Source organism: Trachurus japonicus, chromosome 7 (assembly GCF_045865225.1).
Source record: "Trachurus japonicus isolate A0001 chromosome 7, Traja_1.0".
Classification (NCBI taxonomy): domain Eukaryota; kingdom Metazoa; phylum Chordata; class Actinopteri; order Carangiformes; family Carangidae; genus Trachurus; species Trachurus japonicus.
The window spans coordinates 6,269,930-6,291,828 of NC_140913.1; the positions used below are offsets into that span (position 1 = coordinate 6,269,930).

Consider the following 21,899-nt stretch of genomic DNA (forward strand, 5'->3'; position numbering starts at 1 on the left):
TTTTTTCGTTGTTGTTTTTAAATTATATTTTAGAAAGAGGTGGGAAATACATTAAAACACACATTTTTAAAGTATTATCTATGTCGATGGTTTATTTATTTTTTATTTCAGTGGTATATGACTGGTTACCTGCGTCATTAAGTACACACGGCGTAGCTACAACGCGCAGCGTAGAAGCTTACCCCTTTGCCTCGCTATGCTACTGTAGTCACTGACAGTCCAGCGAAATTAAAAGAAAAAAGCCCGGTAAAACGGACATTAGAAGGTTTTTGAATATCAAAATTGACGAGTCCGAGAGTCCCATGAAGCAGCAGCAATGAAGCCGACCACGATGCTTCCACGACCGGCTGCCGCCTTCTCTCCTGCCACTGGCCTCCATGATGACACCGGCTGCCCCCCCCCCGGATACCGGCCACTGCCCGCGAGTCACCGGTCTACCTCCGGACAGCCGCGCCCCCCCGAACACCTGCGCACACCCTCCTCCAGTCACTGGCCTAAGTTACGTCCAGACAGCAGCCCCGACCGCCCGGACACCTGCTGCCTCCCTCCTCCAGTCACCGGCCTACCTCTGGACACCTGTGTGAGCGCACATTCTCACAGGAGTTGCGCAACTGGATGAGGACAATGGCACAGCAGATACTGTCAACTCTGTTGCTTCTGTACATCGAGAGCGACAACTAAGAGGATTTAAACCTGAAGAAATAGTTGAAAAATATGACACAAACGCCCCGTGGCGTGCTGCTTAGGGTAAGAACATTGATTAGGTTAATTATGGGCCACTACAAAAGCAAAAAAAAAAACAACAAAAAAAAAACAAGTAGAGAATGAAAGGAATCATTCTGCTGCATCTCAGTTTGATGAACATCAAAACTATATAGGCTACAGTATATCTGCCTGGGTAAAGACTTTTTTTTCTTTTTCTTTTTTTTTTTTGTCCCGTAGCTTCCCCATTCCTTCTGCCCTAGCGCCGCCTATGTCCGACAGCAATCACTTACATAGAGTGTTTGGTCCGAAACACGGGTCTGTCAGTCACTCTGCTCTGCTCTGAGCCGAGGAGAAAACTTTCCTTGTATCCTACAACCTTTATCCAATGAGGAGAGAGAACGGCATAAAGGGGCAGTCCTCTCTGTGTGTGCAGCCAAGGGATGCGCGTGAGTGTGGTGACGTAGGGACGAGGGCCAATAGATCCATGACGAGGGCGGGGACTGCTAACTCCATCGGCTGACAAGAAGTTAGTCAAAACGACCGGATCGCTTACTTCTGCTTTAAATTTTATTATTTATTTATTTTATTATGTTATAATGTGGTTACGGTACACGGCAAATATAACTACTCTGCCGTCTTTGGTAACGGTTAGACGTCAGGGTCTGACGTCGGCTACCCAAATCTCAGTTTTTCTCTGTTTACAATTACATGCAAGCGTGCAAACAGAAACTATGACCTGGGCAAATGAGAATATGCACCGGCTTAGTGCAAACAGAGTTTTCCAAAATCTCCACTCTGGCCGGAGTTTTCAAAAAGCATCGTTTTCAGGGGCGAATTCTCCGCTTGCGTCTAAACGGAGGGTGCAAAATGTCTCAGTTTTTAAAAATTTTAAAAAGGACTGTTATGGTGAAAGTGGGACTATTTTAATCCAGGTATTTGTTCCTTGTTGTTTTTTCTTGTAGAAATTAGTTACACGGCTTGGACCAAGATCGAACTGTCACTGGCTTGAAAAAGATGGTTTGGGCGTTTATTTTTCCAATTTTTTTCAAGGATAACCCCTTGAGATATATCATCTCGTCTTCCAGGGGGTCCTAGACATACAAACAATCAGACAGTACAATACAGTCTTGAAAACATAAAAATAAATTATATAGCTGCTGCGCAGTGATGGGTCGGGTCCGGGCTATTCTTTGGCAAATTTAGGCAAATTCTGAGCAACAAACAGGAGAATAGGAAGACAGGACAGTTGACCTTATAATGTTCATTTTGCACTAGTTGAGGATTTAACCCACACAACTTCTGGAACCAAAGACCTTTGTCTATCTCACTGAGCTAATTGGCAAGTGGCAGTTCAACAGTGGCTTCACAAATTGAGTAAGCCATTCACTGTCGTGCAGGCAGATTTGAAACCACTGTAAAAAGAAAATTCCATTTTTGAGGTAAAATGTATTTGTCAAATATCATCTACTATGACTCTAAGATCTTGTACATTTGTTTAACAAAGACCATCTGGTATTTTTATGTGTTATCATCAACGCCCTTGTCAACCCACATCCTCCGACACCAAGACCCAGCTCCTAACTCACTGAGCTAATTGTCTGGAAGTGAGACCTGCTGTGTGGTGTCATGGCAGATTTCAAAAAAGGTCAAAATGTCACAAATTGTGTTTCTAAACAAAAATCTGACAATACATAAATTGCATCTAGACAGCATGGGAATGTTGGTGATTTGTTTTTAATGATAAGTGTTTTGCTTCACAAAAGAAAATCTGATGTTTAAAATTGCCAGATAGTTGTTCCCATGAGAGCAGAATTTAAGATAAAATTCTAATATTTGCCAAACTTCATCAACCACGAATCCACAATATTGTCAATTTTTTTCAGTAAGATTGAAAATGTATTTAGCAAGAATTGGGTGGTATATGCTTACAGTAGTGTTTACAGTCAAATGTTTTGATGCACTGTAGGCTCAATTTTTGATAAATCAAAAATGTGAGAAACAAGTTTTGTGGAGGACAGTCTGGAGATGCTCTCTAGTAAATTTGGTGACAATTAAGCAAAAAGGTGGGAGGAGATTTAGGAGGAGGTTTGATAAATGTTACAGTTTTTGAAAAAAACAGACTGATGGACTTAATAATTTGTAATGAGTTTAAGTGGACAAAAGTTTCAGCAGTATAGGGGCTACATTTTGGTGGAAGTTGCAAAATTGTGTCCTGGCTGCTAAGCAGCCCGGACCCTAATAACAACAGCAAGGGGTCTGAAACAAGGACATTGGTGAGGTCTTGAACAGATGGAAGGAAGTGACAGATCTAATAACAGATGGTGGTTATTCCAGTCAGAGGGGGCTTTGTGTTTGAAAGCACATCTACCAATTTCTTTTGAAGTTCTTGGGACAGAAAAAAACAGTTGATGTGAACGTCTGACAGAGTAAGATGGTAGAGGACAGGTATTGTTTTAGGTAGAGGGGATAATTAAGTGGACATATTTATAGTGTTACGACCCAGGGTTGCGGCTCAAATGGCCGCAACAAAAGAGGGGAGACACGGGTATATGCTTAACAAAGAGAACCAATGTATTATCCAAATTATAATAAGCCAAATCATAACATTCATTAACTGGTGAGTTGTGAGTTTTCAGTGGAGTCAGTAGTGTGGGTGCAGGTGATGACTGTGTATAAATGTGATGAGGCGTGAGTGTGAGTGAGATGCGTTAAAGGAAAAAAGAAAAGTATAGGGGTCCCAAAGGGATCACCGACATCAGAACGCAACATTTTCTTTTACAAGGCAAAATAAATCAAAAGGACATTTTTTCTTTTCTTTCAATAACTTCATCCCAAAACCCATATTTACATTTCAACTGGTACTTATCCCAAAAAACAGGAAGACAACACTGGCTCAATTTACACCAGCTCAGCTTCTCTCGCAACCAACTCCAGCCTCAGCAACCGGTGCACCTAGGAAGCAAATTAAGAGACTGGGAAGAGGAAACATTTATCTGATAATATAATATAATATAATATAATATAATATAATATAATATAATATAATATAATATAATATAATATAATATAATATAATAATTTGTGTGCCTGATTTGCAGAATACAATATTGTGCAATAGACCAGAGCCGGCTTGGTAACACTTTACAATAAGGTACACAAAATTAGAGTAGTTAATGAGTAACTAATGAAGAACTAATGAGGAACTAATGAGTAGTTAGTGAGGAATTGAGGTACACAAAATTACAGTAGTTACTGAGGAACTAAGCTACACAAAATTAGAGTAGTTACTGAGGAACTACTGATTAATTAACTATTAGTTCAAAATACGGTGATTTTCCGAGTCAAAAAAGTAAAAATTTTTAATTCAGTTTTCACAAATTTAATTTAGTGGGAACTATTTATTAGCATGTTGACCATGTTACCAACTATAATGGACAACTATAATATTTTTCTTTTTTTTTCATCTATCAAACGTATTGAGTTTTCTGTCATTGGTGTGTGGTAACACCAATGACAGTAACACCAATGACAAATATCTATAAAAGGCTAATTACACAAAATAGTGTCCAAGCTAGCTCAAAGCCAGCATGAGTTAGCACCTTAAAATCTATAAATTATACTTATTAAACTGTTTTTTTTCCATAAAAATATTTCATTATAGCGCAAATCAAAGTTAGCCTGATGCATCAGCCGCTTATTTCATTACATTTCAAAAAGCGTCTGAACCTGAGCCATAGGGATTTGTTTGCTTCCGGGAGGCGGTTGCTTACATTTGCTTCAACTAATCGCTGCTGCTTGGTGGTCACGTGTGCTATACACCGGTTAAGCTCATATGTTAATCTTGAGCGCTTGAGTTCAACGTCATCGCCTTCACTTACCCGTCTGTTCGCTGATTGGTCCGTCCGCTCTGGCGGACGGAGCAAACCGAAACGCATTGCTAGTGTCCTGACTACATTGTTGAGGCAAATGAAATTTGCCGGAACCAGTAGGCGGCGCTAGCCTGGCTAAATCAAAGTAACACCAATGACACAAAAAAAGAACCACATTGAAAAATGACATTTTAATTGGAAATATCTTACTTTTTACTCATGAAAGAGACACTCACAATGTATTGTCTTAAATGGCTCTTTTTCTTCTTCTTCTTTCTGACCTTGGGAGTTCTCTTACATATTCTTAACCTTTCAAAATAATGGTCTGTGATATCAGTAACACCAATGACACCAAATCGAAGGACAGAATTCTTTTAAAAATATTTTTATTATTAAACAGCCAATTTAGATTTAATTTTATTCATATATTAAGCCCAGTGTTTGCTCATTATTGACCACTTTTTTTTTTTTTTAAACAAAAAAGAGGAAATATTTTTACACTGTCCAATAGCGTTGAACCATGGCAGTGGGACAAGTGTTTTTTTAGGTACAAAGGAAATTAAAACTGAAAAAAATAAAACAAAACAGTAAATATATAAACTGAAATGATCATCATCATTTAAAATGGTTTTAAATTACATAATTTTGGTTTAATGTGGATGATCTTTTTAAATTTTCAAGCATTTGTGTGTCTGGAAAGTGCAGGGACATGTTTTTCACCGTATTTTGATAATGATACAGTTCATGTATTATCAGATTTTTGTTTAGATAACTGAATTTGTGACATTTTGACCATTTTTTAAATCTAATTGAAGAACATTTAAATCTAATTGGGGAACCCTGGTGTACAGTTTATTAATTCAACAGTGGTATCGGATCTGTATCGGGTATCGGGCGACACGCTAAGCCCACGTATTGGTATCTGATCGGGACTGAAAAAGCCAGATTGGTGCATCCCTACTAAAATCTATAAATATACAGTGTGACTGCCTTTGGTGTGCAAACCAAGCTTTCAGATTGCATGTGCAATGCCCTGATGAAGGTCGTCTGACTGAAAGCTTGGTCACACTGTATTGGTCACACTGTATATTTATATACACTATATTTATATACATTTATACACACGTGTTGAAAGTCCTTCCTCAAAAAATGGGGGCTTTGTTGCTATTACTCAGACCTTGGGTACCATTGGGTCATTTTCATAATTTGTGAGAAGACAGGCCACAGTGTAGAGTTGGTTGATGCTCACAAAAAGCCATAGGGGAATTTCAGAGTCAAAGAATTGGTGGTCCTTGACCCGGCGAATGAGGCGCTCCACATGCACCCTGAGATGTGCTATGGCCTGGGTCTCCATAACTTCACCTGTAGATATTGGACACCAGCCAGAGAGGAATACTGGCCTGTAAATCTTGCAGGGTACAACGTCATCAATAAGAAAACCTCTGTCTATCATGACAGCCATCCCAGGTGTTAGGAGGGTGAGGAGACCAGATTCACGTGTGATCTACTTTTCGCTGATAGACTGGGCATACAGTGCAGAGATGAATCACTGTCACTGCCCCACGTGGTGCAATCCCAATGAGCCCCTTCAGAGTGCAGTGGGATTTGTAGGAGGAAAACACCTTATTCTGGAGGAGAGGGGAAGACGGGCACCTGGTCCCTGCGGATAGCGGCGATCCACTTAGACCTTATCTTCATCGGCAGGAAAAGTGAAAAAAACTAGATGCCTGGCACACAATGGCACACATAAGTGCTCAGCTATTGTACCAAATGCTCACTGGTATTTAAACATTTTAACCTTTTTCATTGTCGACTAGCTGAGCAGCTACCTACCAAAACATTAGGAAGCGGAAGCAGATGGCAACCGGAAGTGTTTGTGCCCTGCAACAGTAAATGAGTGACTTTCAACCATTAGGCCTAAACCCAAACCACTCACAATCTGCTTTCACTTCACTGCTGAGTGTCACTCAAAATCAAAAAAGAAGCCAAAGAAGCCACTTTATTAGAGGAGTGAAGCAGCTGTCACTGTGGTGATTGACAAGACATTTAGCTTACATTGCTGCTGCAGTTGTCACACTGTTCCACAGGATATATACTAAGTAAGAATAGCTGATGGCTGATGGCCTTTGCTGTAAGTTCCTCGCCCCTTCAGTGAGCCTGGCCCAGGACCTATACACCTGGGATACCATCAAAGCAGCTTTGTTTGTATGGCATATTTCTAATTCAAGGTGAGTCAAAGTGCTTTACATTGATAGAGAAAATACATAAGGACAAAGTGTTACTGAAAAACACGAGATAAACATTTCATAAGCTGCTTTGTTTTATTTTCTTACTGTCCCTATATTAAGCTACATACATGCCTATGTGTGAGTGTTAAATTTAAGGGTTTATTCAGACCTGCGACTCCCTGTCTCAGAATAACTGCTCCAAACAAGCCAGGTCTGAATACACCTTAAAATACCAGATATAGTGGAATAAATAAGGACCTCTTATATTTGTACATCGTTTCCTCGAGTCTCCTGTTGCACTTCCTGCTCAGATCATCATTAGTCTGCACTGATGCAGACTCACTGTTTGAGGACTGGACAGTCCAGTCACACTCTACACTAATTGGTTTGGGATGACTCTTAATAGGGCAGGATAGGGCGAGGGGATGAGGGGGTAACCCTTTAATTTACAGGCCGTTAATTACGTCATGATGTCAAGAAATTAGCCCTAACCCTAACCCTAACCCTAACCCATTAACCACAAAAAACCACATGCAGCAGCTACAACCCTCAAACCTCTGGATTCCATTTATCACTCTGCTCTCAGATTTATTACCAGGCATAGATATGACACTCATCATAGAAAAGTTGGTTGGTCCTCCCTTTCTGACAGACGCATGAAGCACTGGTATATGTTCATCTTCAAGGCCCTTACTGGTAAACAGCCCCCATACATCTCATCTCTATTAGAACGGCGCTCTGGATCTTATTCTACTCGCTCTAGTGGCTTGTTATTTCTTAAGGTCCATTTTGTACATTCAGATCTTGGTAAATCTGCCTTTTCCTTTGATGCTCCAAATTCGTGGCATATTCTCCAACATACTTTGGGGCTGGAGAATATTCCCTCTCTTGCTGATTTTAAATGTATGGTGTCTGACTTTTGTAAATCATCCTGCAATTGTTATTCAGTGTAATTGTATTTATTTTCTGCTGCTGCTTCTAAACTCGTCGTCCCTGTAAATGAGGGAAACCTCAGTGACCAACAAGTTAAAATAAAGGTTTAAATAAATGGACCTCTTGAAGACTCGTGTCCTCCACAAGTTCCTTTAACACGCAAATTAGTACCTACTTTACACTTTAACTTAATCTCCGGCTCTACTTATCAAACAGATTTTTACAGGCATCTCCAGATGTAAATGTGGATTATGGCCAGGTTATTGCTTTACTGCTGATGAAGAAGGTGAAAAATAAAAAAGATATCAAGTTGTAACAATTTTTAATTTCCCGTCATGAACTTGATCAAGCACAAGAAAAGCCTTTCACAACACAAGGAGAGACAGAGATAGAGCACAATATTACAGAGATGATAGATGGCATCAGTTTTCACCTTCATGTAACAGAAGGGAGAACAAAACAGAAACATAATAAAAGAAAAAGAAAAAGCAAGAATAAAAACTTGGTTCAACTTGTTTTTCCATGGTGATAAATGCTACAAAAAAAGCTATCAATGTTCAAATCCTCTTGAGAACATACAGAATTATAATACAGAAACACTACAATACTCTTTATCCTTCTCCACCCACCCATCCCACCTGCCCCCACCCTCTGTTAGTCCTGGAGTCGAGTACAATCACAGATGGACGAATATCGAGAACTGTACACAGACATGAGTCATCACGGCTCCACTGACACCAGAACTTACATCTACAACCCCAATCTGCAGGGTTTTTCAAATTAAGACTTGATCGATGTCAGTTATATAAATATTAACAGCTAAAACTGGACCTAAAGGCTTTATTTTGGTATCTGTTGAGAGTGTGGAGCAGGTTTAGCCATCACTTTAAGTCACTGTCTGGAGTTTTTATTGTGGACTTCATGATCAAACTTTGACTTGGACTTTAAAAACTCATGGTCTGTAGAACCTACAGCATTGTGAAATAACAGTATGTCATGTTTCTGAAGCTCTTTTTTAGCTTTTTGAGGAAGAAAAAAAAGTGTCTTCTCTGCAGTCAGCTTGGCTCATAACAAAACATACTATATAGATTCTGAAACCAATCAATAGTCAAACCATTGGTAGTGAAATTATGCTTGTTGATGGCAGACTGGGCTTCCTCACAGACCTTACATAACTCACCACTACAAAGGCTGTCTGTAGGATGCCTTCTGTTTACATGGGTAGAAGGATTTGAATAACTTGTGGTAGCAGTGTGTTGAATGTGTATGTATATGTTTAAGTGGGTTGTGTGTTTAACCCAAGTTTGTATCATTTATTTCCAACTTCTAAATTTGTAACAATATTTTATGGCACACAGTTTCTGCTCCAGTTTGTCAATTGTTGACAATTTGTGTAATTATTGTCTCCAGCCTGCAGGAGAAAACAATTCTGGTAAATTAGTAGATATTTTAATTGATTAACTAGCTCTGGTGTTGGTAGTATTTTGGTTTTATTGGAGAATTACAGTGTGTGTGTGTGTGTGGCGGGGTGGCGGGGGGGTTAACTCAACAGGAGGAATCCTACATTCTCTGGTTCATTTCAACTGCATTCTTCTCATGTGAATGAAAGGTGACAGTGGAGGGTGGACGGAGCCTTAATGAGACACCAACTTTTATCAGTGTTGTTACACAAATCCTCCCATAGATGACTTTGCAGCGGCCATTTTGAAACCTTGTTTGCTATACGACTCACACAGTGGGCACGTTTCCAGCCGTTCTGCAGCACTGCTACACCTCCAAGTTCAGACAGACTTGTTTCAATTAAACCCAGAGCGCAAAATGTCACCTGTAGTCATACAGTCTATATCTCTCTCTATATATATAGTTCAAGTCCTTGTACAGTAGCAGGAATCCTTCATCAGGACGGCTTGCTTGTTTCAGAGGAATGTTGGGTTCTGTTTCACCGACAGATTTGGAAGGCTCATTTGGATCAGATGTCGTCGCCTGTCGTTTATTGTGTCGACTCGAACTTATAGTTTTTAGTTTCTTCCTTCCAGTTTGTTTTGCAACTCTTTTTTGGTTTTTATAAGAAATCTTAGAAAAAATGTGACGCCTCTGAGAGGAGACTGGAACCAACTGCCTTCTGTGTCCTCCAGATTGTTTTTTTTTTTTAAGAACGTTACCTCAAACTACTTCCTCTCCCACACTGACACTGAAATCTGCTTTCTTTTGGTTGATGCATGAGTTTCACAATAGCAATACGACAAAAGACAAAAATCATTGACACTCCGGATAGAGTGATTTGTCTATAAATTTGTGCGGGCACTGAGACACTTTTGAAACTGAAGGTTTTGTTGGTGGGGTGGGGAGGCGGGGTGGGGACAAAGGTGAAAATGTGACTGACTTTAGTCTGGTGAAATAAAAGTGAGAACAGAATGGATCGTCCAGGCTCTGATGGTCGACAGCTGCGAGGAAAATGTCAAATCCACACTGATTCACAGTTAATCTGACAGTGTGAAACCTTGGAGATAACAAAAGCAACACTTGAAACTAAAGATGAAGATGGCGCATAGAAACTGAACTCCTATACAATGACAGAGAACTGCTCATTTTGGACTGATGTTGATGGGAATCACGAAAATCTCTGATCAGGATCTAAATGGTTTTATATGAAAAAAAAAGAAAAGACAAAACAAGAAGAAACTCCAACATGTTTACTTGATGGTTCCTTTGTAGAAAAGTTTAAGCTCTAAAAATATTGAGCTATAACTTACCCATCATGTTGTTCTTCTATAGCCGGTTTTAGAGCCAAGTTGGCAAACTGTACATTAAATAATCTACAGAGAGACACTCTAAATATGTCTTTAGAGACATTCCGGTAACCTTATACATGACTGAGATGCACGCACTGTACGTCTTAAAAACTGTCTGAACAAAAACAAAAAAACAAAACACTGTTTTTAGCTGCCGATACGCATGGAGATCACACATGCTGAGCAGGCAGTGGTAGATGTTCCCATGGACTGTGACCAGCTGCACTTGTGTTACTGAGGAGGGTTATCACACTCGTCCACCAGTTAGACCCTCTGGTACCTGAAGGATCTATATTAGTATTCACATGCACACTACTAAGACTGAAGTCCCTGAATCAGCGGGCCAGGCTGTTACTGTGAATAAACATGTGCTTCTAGTCTGGTAAAATATAAAAATCAGAGGCGATAACAGTACTGAAACAGTTACTAAAACAGTACTAAAAGCTGTCCTTATTCTTTTTTTTTTGGAAATAGAGATTCTTATTTCCTGGGGAAAAAACTACAAGTGTTTTATCTCCACAACAAATACACTATCAGTGTAAGTTTGAAGTGTGATGGAATTATGTGTTATCAAGTATGATGCAGTGAATGTGTTGTGTTTTCCTTGTAAAGGTAAATAATACAAAGCTGTAGTAAAAGTAGAAAAACATCTCTGTAAACCCTGACACAGTTGGCTTGGTTTCATATCGGTGCATGAGATGGTGGATGAGGCGTTTGCATGGAGATTTTGCATCATCCAAAAAAACAAACAAACACTAAATATTTAATTACTTACACTTGTAGCTGCTTCAGTGTTTGTACAGTATATACTGGCTGGTGGCAGCAGTTTTAAGACAATAATGTACTGTTGTTTTTTATGTATTTTTATTCATTTATATTCTGACAAATTATTTGTCGTGCTCTGAGTTTGAGGCGTTTCTTTGCGCGTCCTTCTGAGGTTTGCCACACCCGTCTGTACACGACTATAAACGACGTCAACGGACTGTGTTATCAAATGCCATAGTGTGAGCCAGAGATCACATTTTCACCTTTGTGTGTACACCCCAGTGTTGTGGGGTGTTGGTGGGGGGCGGGGCAGGGCGGGGCGGGGGTGGAGGTCTCTGTAAAAGACAGAAAAGTGGAGTTTCAGGTTTGTCGGAAGAGGAGCCGGTCTTGTCTGGAGCTGCGTTGTGTTTGGAGGACAGATGGCCACGTTGGGGTTCCCCTCTGTGCTGCCTGGTGACTGATGTGGGTTGAGACAGGCTCTAGGTGGTCTGCAGGGAAAACACAGGGAAAACACACACGAATGAGCATTTGAGGTGAAAGCAAGGTGACTTCCCCTGTTTCCACTGCCGACTTCCACCATTGTTTTGCATCGTGTCCCTGCAGTCAAACACCTGTTTTGCGTTTTTTATTGTTAAGTGTGGCAAAATTACGACGGGCTGACATTTACAGAGATGAGTCCCTCTGTTGACAGACTGCGTGATGATGAAAATATTTATCTTGGAGTGGGAGCAGAGACTCATCATAACGCCCAGCAAGTCTCCATCGTCTCGTGTATCTCCCTCGACAGATTTAAAACTTGGCGCCCTTCAGTGATCGCATGTATGATTTATTACCAAGCATAAAAGGGCAACATACACCGGCGGCATCAACACCGCCTACAACTACATGTTTTCCCCTCTGTGGGCACTCTCTCTCTCTGTCTCTCTCACACACACACACACACACACACACACACGTACAGTACACTGGCCGGCGATGACATGTCGCTGTGGGTTGATGTGTGTCATCCAATTACGCAACCTTCCTATTCCCCTGCGTCAACAGCTGTTTTCATGCTGTGTTTTTATTCTGTTCAACTTTTCCTTGAGCTTGAGACACATTGTGAGTCAGCGGCTGATTGTTTTTTTTTCCTTCAACCTAAATATTAAACACCTGATTATGTCGCTCGAACTGCCGGTGAAAATATGAGCAAGAGGCACATCTTTGCATGGTAATACATTCTGACATCTCATCTCAGGTGTCATGCAATATCCTGGGTGGGGTAGTGAGAAGAAGTCTGACCTCTGCACTCTGCCTCTGCATCTTGTGCAGGGAGCAGGACGCCAGGCTTTCCTCCCCCGACCCCTCTCGTTCCGACTCGCGTTCCCTCTTTCCTGTGATGCCGCCTCTGGTGTGTAGGAGGAGACCTGAGGGAGCGGGAGACGAGAAAGACTTAAAACACTGCGGAGCAAGAAGTGATGTCTGCTTTCACGCATCTTATGTGATGCTCATGATGACGGCTACTGGGGAGGAGGCCATTCAACAAAACAACAAAACCACATTCATCATTTTGAAACATCTCTGTTACCTGGGTGTTGAGGCACAGCGAACTCGTGAAAGAGTCGGCTGCTGGTGATGGTCTGGCTGGCGTCTGGCACTGAGTGGTATCCTGCAACAGATGTATTCAAATCCATTATTAAGATCACACTGTTTTAAATGTGCTAATTAGCATGTAAGTAGCCTGATTACTAGACCTGCACAATGTGAGCAAAATGTGCGATGTGTGATGACACTGTTCACTGCGATGACAATATGACTTGCGAAAAATACGCAAATAGTAGTAATAAGTGTGCACGTTAACCATACACTTCCTGTGTCTTTCTGCTTTGATAGGTAGCCTGCTAATAGTTCCCCTCAAACACTGAATAACCTATGAAACTGAATAAAAATACGAAAAAAAATTTAAAAAATTGTGTGCATACTTTTATTGAACAAATTGCACATGAATAACCAAATTAATTAAACCCTCTCCTGCCTCACCAGTCCTCTTGGCTCCTCTTAAATGAACACCAATTCACCTACAGAATGTGAGGGGAGCTGGGGGTCGTCTGATTGGCTGAGGCCTTGTCCACATGGAAATGGAGCTTTCCCAAAACCGTCTTTTTCTCGTTCATTCTCAGAAAGTTTTTCAGGAACACCGCATCGTTTCAAGGAATGTATGCGTACACACAAATCCACTAAAAACAACTAAAAACTCTGTAGTGTACTGTACTGTGGCGCTGTGACACACAGTAACTACACAGAACAGAGAAGAAGACGTGGAAAGCTTGCGTGCAGTATACAAAAAAAAGATTTAATAGGCGCAGACACTGCGGCACTAGTCCGCCGTTAAAGGGGTTTTTGTTCATGGGAAACGGGGGGAGGGAACGGGAGGGGGGTTCGGGTTGAAAAAAATATGTTCACAATAAGTCACTGAAACACTTGTCTTGAATATGGAAAAATTCAATAAACAGAATGTTTTGTGGGGTTTTGTTAAAGGGATAGTTCAACATTTTGGCAAATTCGTCTATTGCCATAATCCCTACAGTCATAGCAGTAGGTTCATTACCTTTAGTTATCAGTGCATGTTGTTTTGAGATCTCTTGATTGGGAAAGTGACTGGCATGCATTGTGCTTTTTAAAGATTGGCTTAATACAGTTCATGTATATTATACTAACTGTTGATCCCAGTTGCTTTACCTGCTGATCATTATTATTTTTGCTTTAAAATTGAAACATCTTAGCCTGAAGCAAAAATTCAAAGGACAAAATGAACCAAGAATCAAGCTGTGTGAACTCTGCTGCTTCTTTTCTGATCAATCATGGACTGCTGCAATGATCCTGAACTCTTTCCAGGTCCTACTAGACAGTTACCAGCAATTAATGAAGGTACTTTCATAAATGCACAGGCCAGAAAAATGCACCTATCACAGAGTGAAATAAGAGGTCATAAGATGAGAGAGACCTACCATGCTGTTGGTGTTGTTGTTGTTGTTGCTGCTGTGGCAGCGGTTGGAGTCGTTGCTGCTGTTGTTGTTGTTGCTGTTGTTGTTGTTGCTGCTGCTGCTGTTGTTGTTGTTGCTGTGGCAGCGGTTGGAGTCGTTGCTGCTGTTGCCTAACACTGGCGGGCCCCGTCTGTTCCTCACTGTCAAAGTTGAGTAAGATGCTCCCGCTGCCGTTCCCCGCTGCACAGGAGCTCCCCGACACTCCAGGCACTGGGGGGAAACACCACAGAAGATGACGTGTAAGCACCGCTTCATTTTGTCAAAAGCTTTGGTGAAAACATCTTCATGTCCTTATTTGTTTAAAATGGACTTGCTGTGTGAGTTGTTGCTGTTGTTGGTCCCTGGTTGCTGCTCTCCAGGAGAGTAGGCCATCATTCCTCCATTCCCATTCCCATTTGTGGACGGCACCGATGCCAGCAGGCCTGGAAGACACAAACACATATGCACATATTTGTTTTTTACATCTGGAGAAGAGATCAATATATTATGAGGTTATTATATTTAATGATTGTTTTTTTTAATTGACTTTCTGGAGGGACCACTTCCAGTCATCTGGTTTATTCTTCTCTTCATATTATCTTACAAATATTCATCTTTTTGTTTTTATGTATCTTACTGTTGTGGAAGCCAAGCTATTTATCATATTTTTTTACTGGTTGGCTGCTGGTCTTATAATTTTTATGAAATACATTTACAGAATTACTGTCAATTGTTTTGTTTTGCATAAGATTAATTTCTCTTCACACACTCAAATGTGTTCATGTAAATAAACTGCAAGTCACCTGCAATGATGTATTTACTCATTCACTATTATGCAACAAGGCATTTCCATCCTCTGTTATTTAATTAGTCCATAAAAGTATCAAAGTTTGATTCCCAACCCCACATATTAAACATGGAGCATTTTACACCACCACGGCAAATATTAGTGTTGGTAGAATTTTGTCTCTTCTCTCACCCAATCCCCTGTATCGGCTAAGTTGCTGGTAGATCTGCTTCATCCTCTCGATGTTGAGTCGGCTCGCCTCAGCATGATGCACCATGGGCTTTGGGTAATGGACCCCAATTATGCACTTGGCGGCCGCCTGCACAGACTCCGGAGCATTCCACGGGTCATAGATGAACTTAGCGGGGAAACCTCGGAGGACAGGTAAGTATCGTCTGGAAGCACAGGGAGACATTAGATACGCCAGCTCGTGTCAACAGGATGTGGAAGGTTACAGGTGGAGTTAATCTGGGAGGGAGGGGGCTGGAGTGACGCAAAAGGTTATTCTTTCAAAACAAAGCAGAAAAATATCTTATAGTAGGTAAAACCCATGTGAAGATATGTATTAAAAAAAATGGAATAGAGTATCTATTAAGAAAATTCAGTAAGACTTTTTTTTCTCTTTGTCTCTAAAGAAAAAAGATAATGTCCTCATGATATTCTAATGCATTCTATTTATATATTTCTACAGCCCATACTGTATATGTTCTGTAACTGAGAACAGCATGCTGGTCTTCAGCACTTCATGCTTACAAGTGTTATGGAAAAATAGTTGCAACAAAATGAAAGCTACAAACAACCACAACACTGCACAGTATGGCTACAGTACATGAGTATATGAGTACAAAGTCACTGCTTTGCAACTGTGAAACTTTTGGAGACTCAGGCACTGAGGCGAGTTAGTGCCACAGTGCACAGTGAGGACTATAGGTCAAGAAAAACAAGAGGCTGTGGTCCCAAACAACTTTTTACAGTAAGAAGGTGTGATAGCAGCCACGCCGCAGACAAAGAAATACTGTGTGATCCTCCAGGAGATGGAGCCAATAAAAGCAGAGAATTCAGCTCACAGTGCCGTTCCAACCTGCTGGAGTTTGTGTGCTTAGGTCTGTCCTTTAGCCTGTCGTGGATTTGCTCCGTGTGACAAAGAGAGGCAACCTACCTACTGCGCTTGGTCCGACCTTACCGAGTCCGAGGAGGGGAGACGGACGGGACAGAGGAGGGGGGCAAGTGGAACTGTGGAACTGTAGGAAGTGCCACAGTGAGACGCTGACAGGCAGAGAGAGAGAGGGGGGGGGGGGGTGTGGGCGGGGATGGTGCAGCCGACGGACGGCGCTCCGGTTGCTTACGGAGACCGCCCCGTCCCACCCCTCCTTCACTAGAGAGAGATCGCTGCCGATTGGGTTGATGATGCTAGGAGACGTCTACTGTAACACGCGATTAGAAAGCAGTGTGTATTGACCCCCCCCCCCCCCCACTCATCCCCCACCACCCCAACCCCTGACCAGAGCTGGTGTATGATGGAAAGGTTCTGCCATTGACAGATCTGTCTTTTGCTTTCTTTCTTTATACATTATATAATTACAGTCTATATCTATATCTATATCTCTATATCTATATCTATATCTATATCTATATCTATATCTATATCTATATCTATATCTATATCTATATCTCTATATCTATATCTAATAATAATAATTATATGTATATGTGGAAAAAAAGGTTCCTGTTTATGAGTTCAAGGGCAACACTGGAGAAAAAGCAAAGTAAAAAAAAAACTGGAATCTACGTGTCCATGTCTGTGTCTAGACTAAAGCTACATCTAGGTCAAACAACACTGAAGCTCCCTGCTCAGTGACAGAAGTCTTCCATTATACATCACAGCTCAGCCCCCCCCCCCCCACCCCCACCCCCACCCTTGATCAGACAGTGGTGGACTGAGAAAAGAGCTCATGCCTGCCCCTCCCACGTAATCCCCCCCCACCCCGTCCCTCAGACTGTAGTGGTTGTCGGCCCCCCTGCTGACTGTACCCTCCCACAACCACAGCACCACACTCTGGACTGGCCCACTAGGGGGCCCCCTCATTTTACCAAAAGGGACCACAACCTTTTTGCCAGGAAGACACACGACCTGCCAGTAGCAAGCGGTCCAGCAGAGGACAGCGGATGGATGTGATGCAGAGTTTTATATGCTTTTTTTTTTTGCTCGTATTGTAATATTTTTATATGATGTGCAATTTTCTGCTCATGTGCTTAACTAGCCCTACGTTGTCAGTTGGATAGTTTCTAATATTGATACTGTGGATTGATTTGAATTTGGCCTTTGCAAGTATTTTACAGTCAGTTTGCTGGCCACATACAAACTAATGGACACTTCCATTGGTTTGTGGCATGGTAGAGTATTAGGGCCACATACTGAATTTGAGAATACATTTAAATATAACTAGAATTAAGTGGTGACATTATGAGAATTTAAAGGGTAAAACTATGAGGGAATAGACTGTAGAATATATTAGTTTCTTGAACAATCGTTTAATCTTTTTTCTTTTCTGTCCAAAATATGAGGTAGTTTGTGATTTGTGAATACCTATGTGAACATGAAAGGTGCGTGTGAGTCTCTCTCTCTCTCTCTCTCTCTCTCTCTGTCAGGGCCTACAGTATATCAACCAGCCACTTCTCCAGGTCCACCTGAACCAGCAGGGCTGCATTAATGTAAAGCAGAGCACCACTGAACATTTCACAAAGGGTCGGATGAGGGGCTTTGCCTAGTGCCTGGACAGTGAACCGACTCGCGTGGGCACGGCACGGGTAACAAGTACCGGCGCCAACCGTGCTTCACTGCGACTGGCAGAGCTCCAGCCGGTGCAACGCCTCTCCTCACTACCCTCCGGGTAATGCTTCATAGTCCTCTACCTAACCAATGCAGGCAAGGCCAAAATAGAGAAAAGATTGCCCCTGCACAACTCAGATAAAACTCCACAATGGTGCAGGTGGTGTCAGGAACAAAAACCATGAAAAAAGGAAGTTCCACCGCACTCAATGGGGTACATTCAATAAATTTATTTGTTAAAACCGCAGCAACGCGTTTCGCCCTGTGGGCTTCATCAGGCTGGATGAAGCCCACAGGGCGAAACGCGTTGCTGCGGTTTTAACAAATAAATTTATTGAATGTACCCCATTGAGTGCGGTGGAACTTTCTTTTTTTAATGCAGGCAAGGCGTTTGCATTTCCCTACCAAGCGGTCAGAATCCCTTTTGACGAAATGAGACGCTACCGAGTTATAAACCTGCCTAGAGGGTGCTGCTGGGGCGTGAGCAAAGTCCCGTCCCTCAGGGTTGCACAATACATAAAAACAAACAAACAAACAAAAAAAACAACAACACACAGACAAACAAGCAGCCACTGACGTCTCAGCTCAAACCCCGGCTTCCATCCAAGGCAGCCCCTGGCTGAGAACGGCCAATCATCTTAAAAGCAATCAGCTACAATCTTAGTAGGGGAGAGGGATAGCTGAGCTTTTCCCCCAGTCCCCCTTGATGAGCCAAGACAGAAACACAGTGCCACATCCAGAGAGAGAATTCATCTACACCTCTGCAGTAAAAAAAAAAAGGAAAAAAAAAGAAAAATCATCTGCTGACAACAGTTAGATTAACTCAGAATAACGCGAGCACACACAATCACCAAGTAGATATTCACAGAAAAAAAAGAAGAAAAAAAAGAGAAGTACACCGTGAATGCTGAGGTTATTACAAAAGACATGCCTGATTCCAAAAGTGCTGAAGTTTGAACAGAAGACACAACGGACCAATGGGCAAAAATAAGATGAGGAGGGAAGGATGCTTATTCTCTTGACTTACCCAATCATCTGGAGGTCTCCCTTTATCCCTCCCTCCCTCCCTCCCACTGTCTGATAACTTCAATCTGTCAGCTGTGTGTGTCTGTACATAAGTGTGTGTTGTACTGAATCACCTAAACACATCCTGTTAAAATGATGTGCACTCTCTACTTATTCCTTGGTCTCATGTGAGTGGCTGATTTTGCACGTGTTTATATGCAGTAAGTCTTTGTTTGTTTGCTTTTTCCGCTCGTGCAGTGCAGAGAGACAGAGGGAGGAGAGGTACCATTCAGATGGGAGGAGGGGGTGGGGTGGGGATTAGTTGTTGGCACCAAGAGGGGGTGGGGCCAGGAAAGTGACCAACCTGATGAAGTCCCCGTTGGGGTCGGTGCGCCGGCCGAAGCCCACGGGGCAGTAGCAGTGGAAAAACTGCTGAAAGAATGAACTGCAGGAGAGCCACATCCAGCTGCCTGCGTTCACGCTCCAGTCTGCATCCAGAAGCAGCTCCTCAAAAACCTGCAGCAGCACCGACACAACACAACATCCACATGTTTGTTACACCATATCTGACTGGCGGGTTCTTGATGAACCTGTGAGAAATTATGCATAACATCCCCTTGGGCTCCAAGATTAAACTGATTCGAAATTTGGAGGTCGAAGGTCAAAGATAAAAGGTCACAGTGACCTCACGAAATCCATTTTCCGCCTCTTCAATGTTATATCTCAAAAAAACAATAATTTTCTTGGATTCAAGGTTGAACTGATGACATTTTGGTGCTCAAAGTTTTTAAAAAACTTTGAGCACCAAAATTTCATCAGTCACTATTTTCACAGTATCTTTTAAAATTTAAAAGATACAGTGAAAATAGTGACATTATGTATGGCTTATTCTTCAATTAAGGTTTTTTTGTCCCCTGGGTGAAATTTCAAGAAAATATTTTTCATAAAAACATGATTGAATTTGTTGGGGCTAAGCTTGAAAAGCTCTGAAAAAAAGAACTGTTAAATTGTGTCGCAGAACCAAAACCAAACAAAGTGAAGCAGCATTCAGTTATTGACAGTTTTAAAGGGATACACCAACTTTTTTTTTTTCGTGTCTTGCCTCACTCCCGAGTCTATGACAAGCAAATAGACACCATCCTTTCGACTGTGCGTGCAGTAACAAGGGAGATACGAGCAGAGCTGGCGTATCGCTAATTAGCTTAGCTCAAACGCTGGAAGTGCATAGGTAGTGTTAGCCTGCCTCCACCTAAAGTCATCAGAGAAACTCTTCAGCAACTCTAAATGGAAACCGGCGGGCCGATCTTCGTCTCAGAGCTGACAAAACTCTCCGGTAAGGCATGAGCGGTCAAATGCCGCTAACGGGACGAGATCGGTCAAAACGGAGGGTTCAAGCAAAGACAGTTTATTTTGATTCAAGCTAGCTACATCGAGGGTAGCTAGGTTAGCTTCCTATTTCAAAGTAAAAGCACAAATTCTATTGTCATGGTTTTTTGTATGTAAAGGGCAACAGGTGTTTTATTTTGTGAAAGTAACCGGAAGTGCGTTGGTCACAACGGCTAGCTTGAGTAGCGCCGAATTCGTCCGAACAAAATTGTAAATGGCTACTTTCTCACCTAAAAATGTTTGAAATGTTGATAAAGTGATATATTTACAGAGTTTAGAGCTAAAATGAAATCAGCTTCTGACTGCTGATTTCGGCTTGGGTAGGAGGCAGGCTAACACTACCTATACACTTCCAGCGTTTGAGCTAAGCTAATTAGCGGTGCACCCAGTGTTGCCAACTCCTCAGTAAGGAAAGTCCCTATTGGCTGTCGTAAAAGTCGCTAGGAGTCACTAAATGACATCATTACCTCAGTGAGGAGGGGGGGGGGACAATCAATGCTTTTTAAAATAGAAAACAACAAAGTTAAAATAATTTTGTTTTTTTCAAGATTTCAAAGGTCAGAAGTTCCTGTTATTGAGGAATCACACCTACTGCTTTAAGGTCAACCTCACAGTGGTGTCATGATGGCCTTTATTCAACTGTCACTCAGGAGAGAGTGTGACCATATTTCCTGCAACGTGGCTGATGAGATGAGATGAGATGTGTATTTTAACCAGTCAGTGGTTTAAAAATAAATTTGCAAATGGGGGATGACATGGACACCCCCCTGTGATTTGCCATTTCTCAGGAAATGAGCCAAAGGTAAAGTGCGCTATTCATTGAGATTGTAATCTAATCAGATCATTTTTAATTCCCCAGTCAACATTTGCACCATAATATGTCGGGGGGAATTTCTTCAAAGATGTTGTCATGACTTTCTTTTCTCTTTTTCGCATCAATTCAGTCTCCCTTCATCCCTTCACTCACCTTCATCCCTTCCTCCCAGCTGATCCACAGGTCCCCCCTGGTGAGGAAACACGCCACTGCATGCCTGGCCAGGTGATGGATCCAGCCCTCCTGCCTCAGCTGAGTCATGATGGCGTCTATCCAGGGAAAGCCCGTCTTGGCCTCCGCCCACTTGGCGAGCGCTTCCGGGTTTTTGTCCCAGGGGATGCGTACACAGATGGGGTTGCCCTCCATCTTGTCGAAGCGTGGGTTGTTGGTCGCCGCGGTGTAGAAGAACTCGCGCCACAGTAACTGGCCGTACAGAGAGAGCGGTGGAGAGCTGTTCTTCTTCACCTGCGACAGAAGAATACAAACACATCAAGAATACATACAGATGCAACCATACTAAATTTTGCCACAGGAAGCTGGAGCTGGTTTTTGAAAGTTGGGTAGGCTGCACACTGACCTTGCGGTAGAGGTCAGTGAGCTTGAAATAGAAGAGGCGGCAGGAGAGGCAGCCGAAGCGCAGGTAGGGGCTGAGGCCTGTCGGACTGGCCAGCAGAGAGTTGGCGTTCATCCGGGGGCGCTCAAAATTTGCCACCCATGCCTGGAAAAGGAAGAAAAACACATTTATTGCATTCTTAAAAATCGTATGACTAAAACAATTCATGA

General features: G+C 42.0%; 1 protein-coding gene across 1 annotated transcript in view; it reads right to left on the reverse strand.

The window, feature by feature from the left end:
• Positions 1–8,040: 8,040 nt before the first annotated feature.
• Positions 8,041–21,899, reverse strand: part of LOC146984081 (cryptochrome-1-like) — a 33,504-nt gene continuing 19,645 nt past the window's right edge. Inside the window, exons 7-15 of the mRNA XM_085780935.1 lie at positions 21,694–21,834; positions 21,270–21,581; positions 19,281–19,432; positions 15,274–15,476; positions 14,630–14,737; positions 14,280–14,525; positions 12,860–12,940; positions 12,574–12,698; positions 8,041–11,780 (exon numbers count right to left, since the gene is read on the reverse strand). Coding sequence (XP_085637061.1) covers positions 11,772–11,780; positions 12,574–12,698; positions 12,860–12,940; positions 14,280–14,525; positions 14,630–14,737; positions 15,274–15,476; positions 19,281–19,432; positions 21,270–21,581; positions 21,694–21,834 — 1,377 coding nt within the window. The 3' untranslated portion in view covers positions 8,041–11,771. The remainder of the gene's footprint in view (positions 11,781–12,573; positions 12,699–12,859; positions 12,941–14,279; positions 14,526–14,629; positions 14,738–15,273; positions 15,477–19,280; positions 19,433–21,269; positions 21,582–21,693; positions 21,835–21,899) is intronic.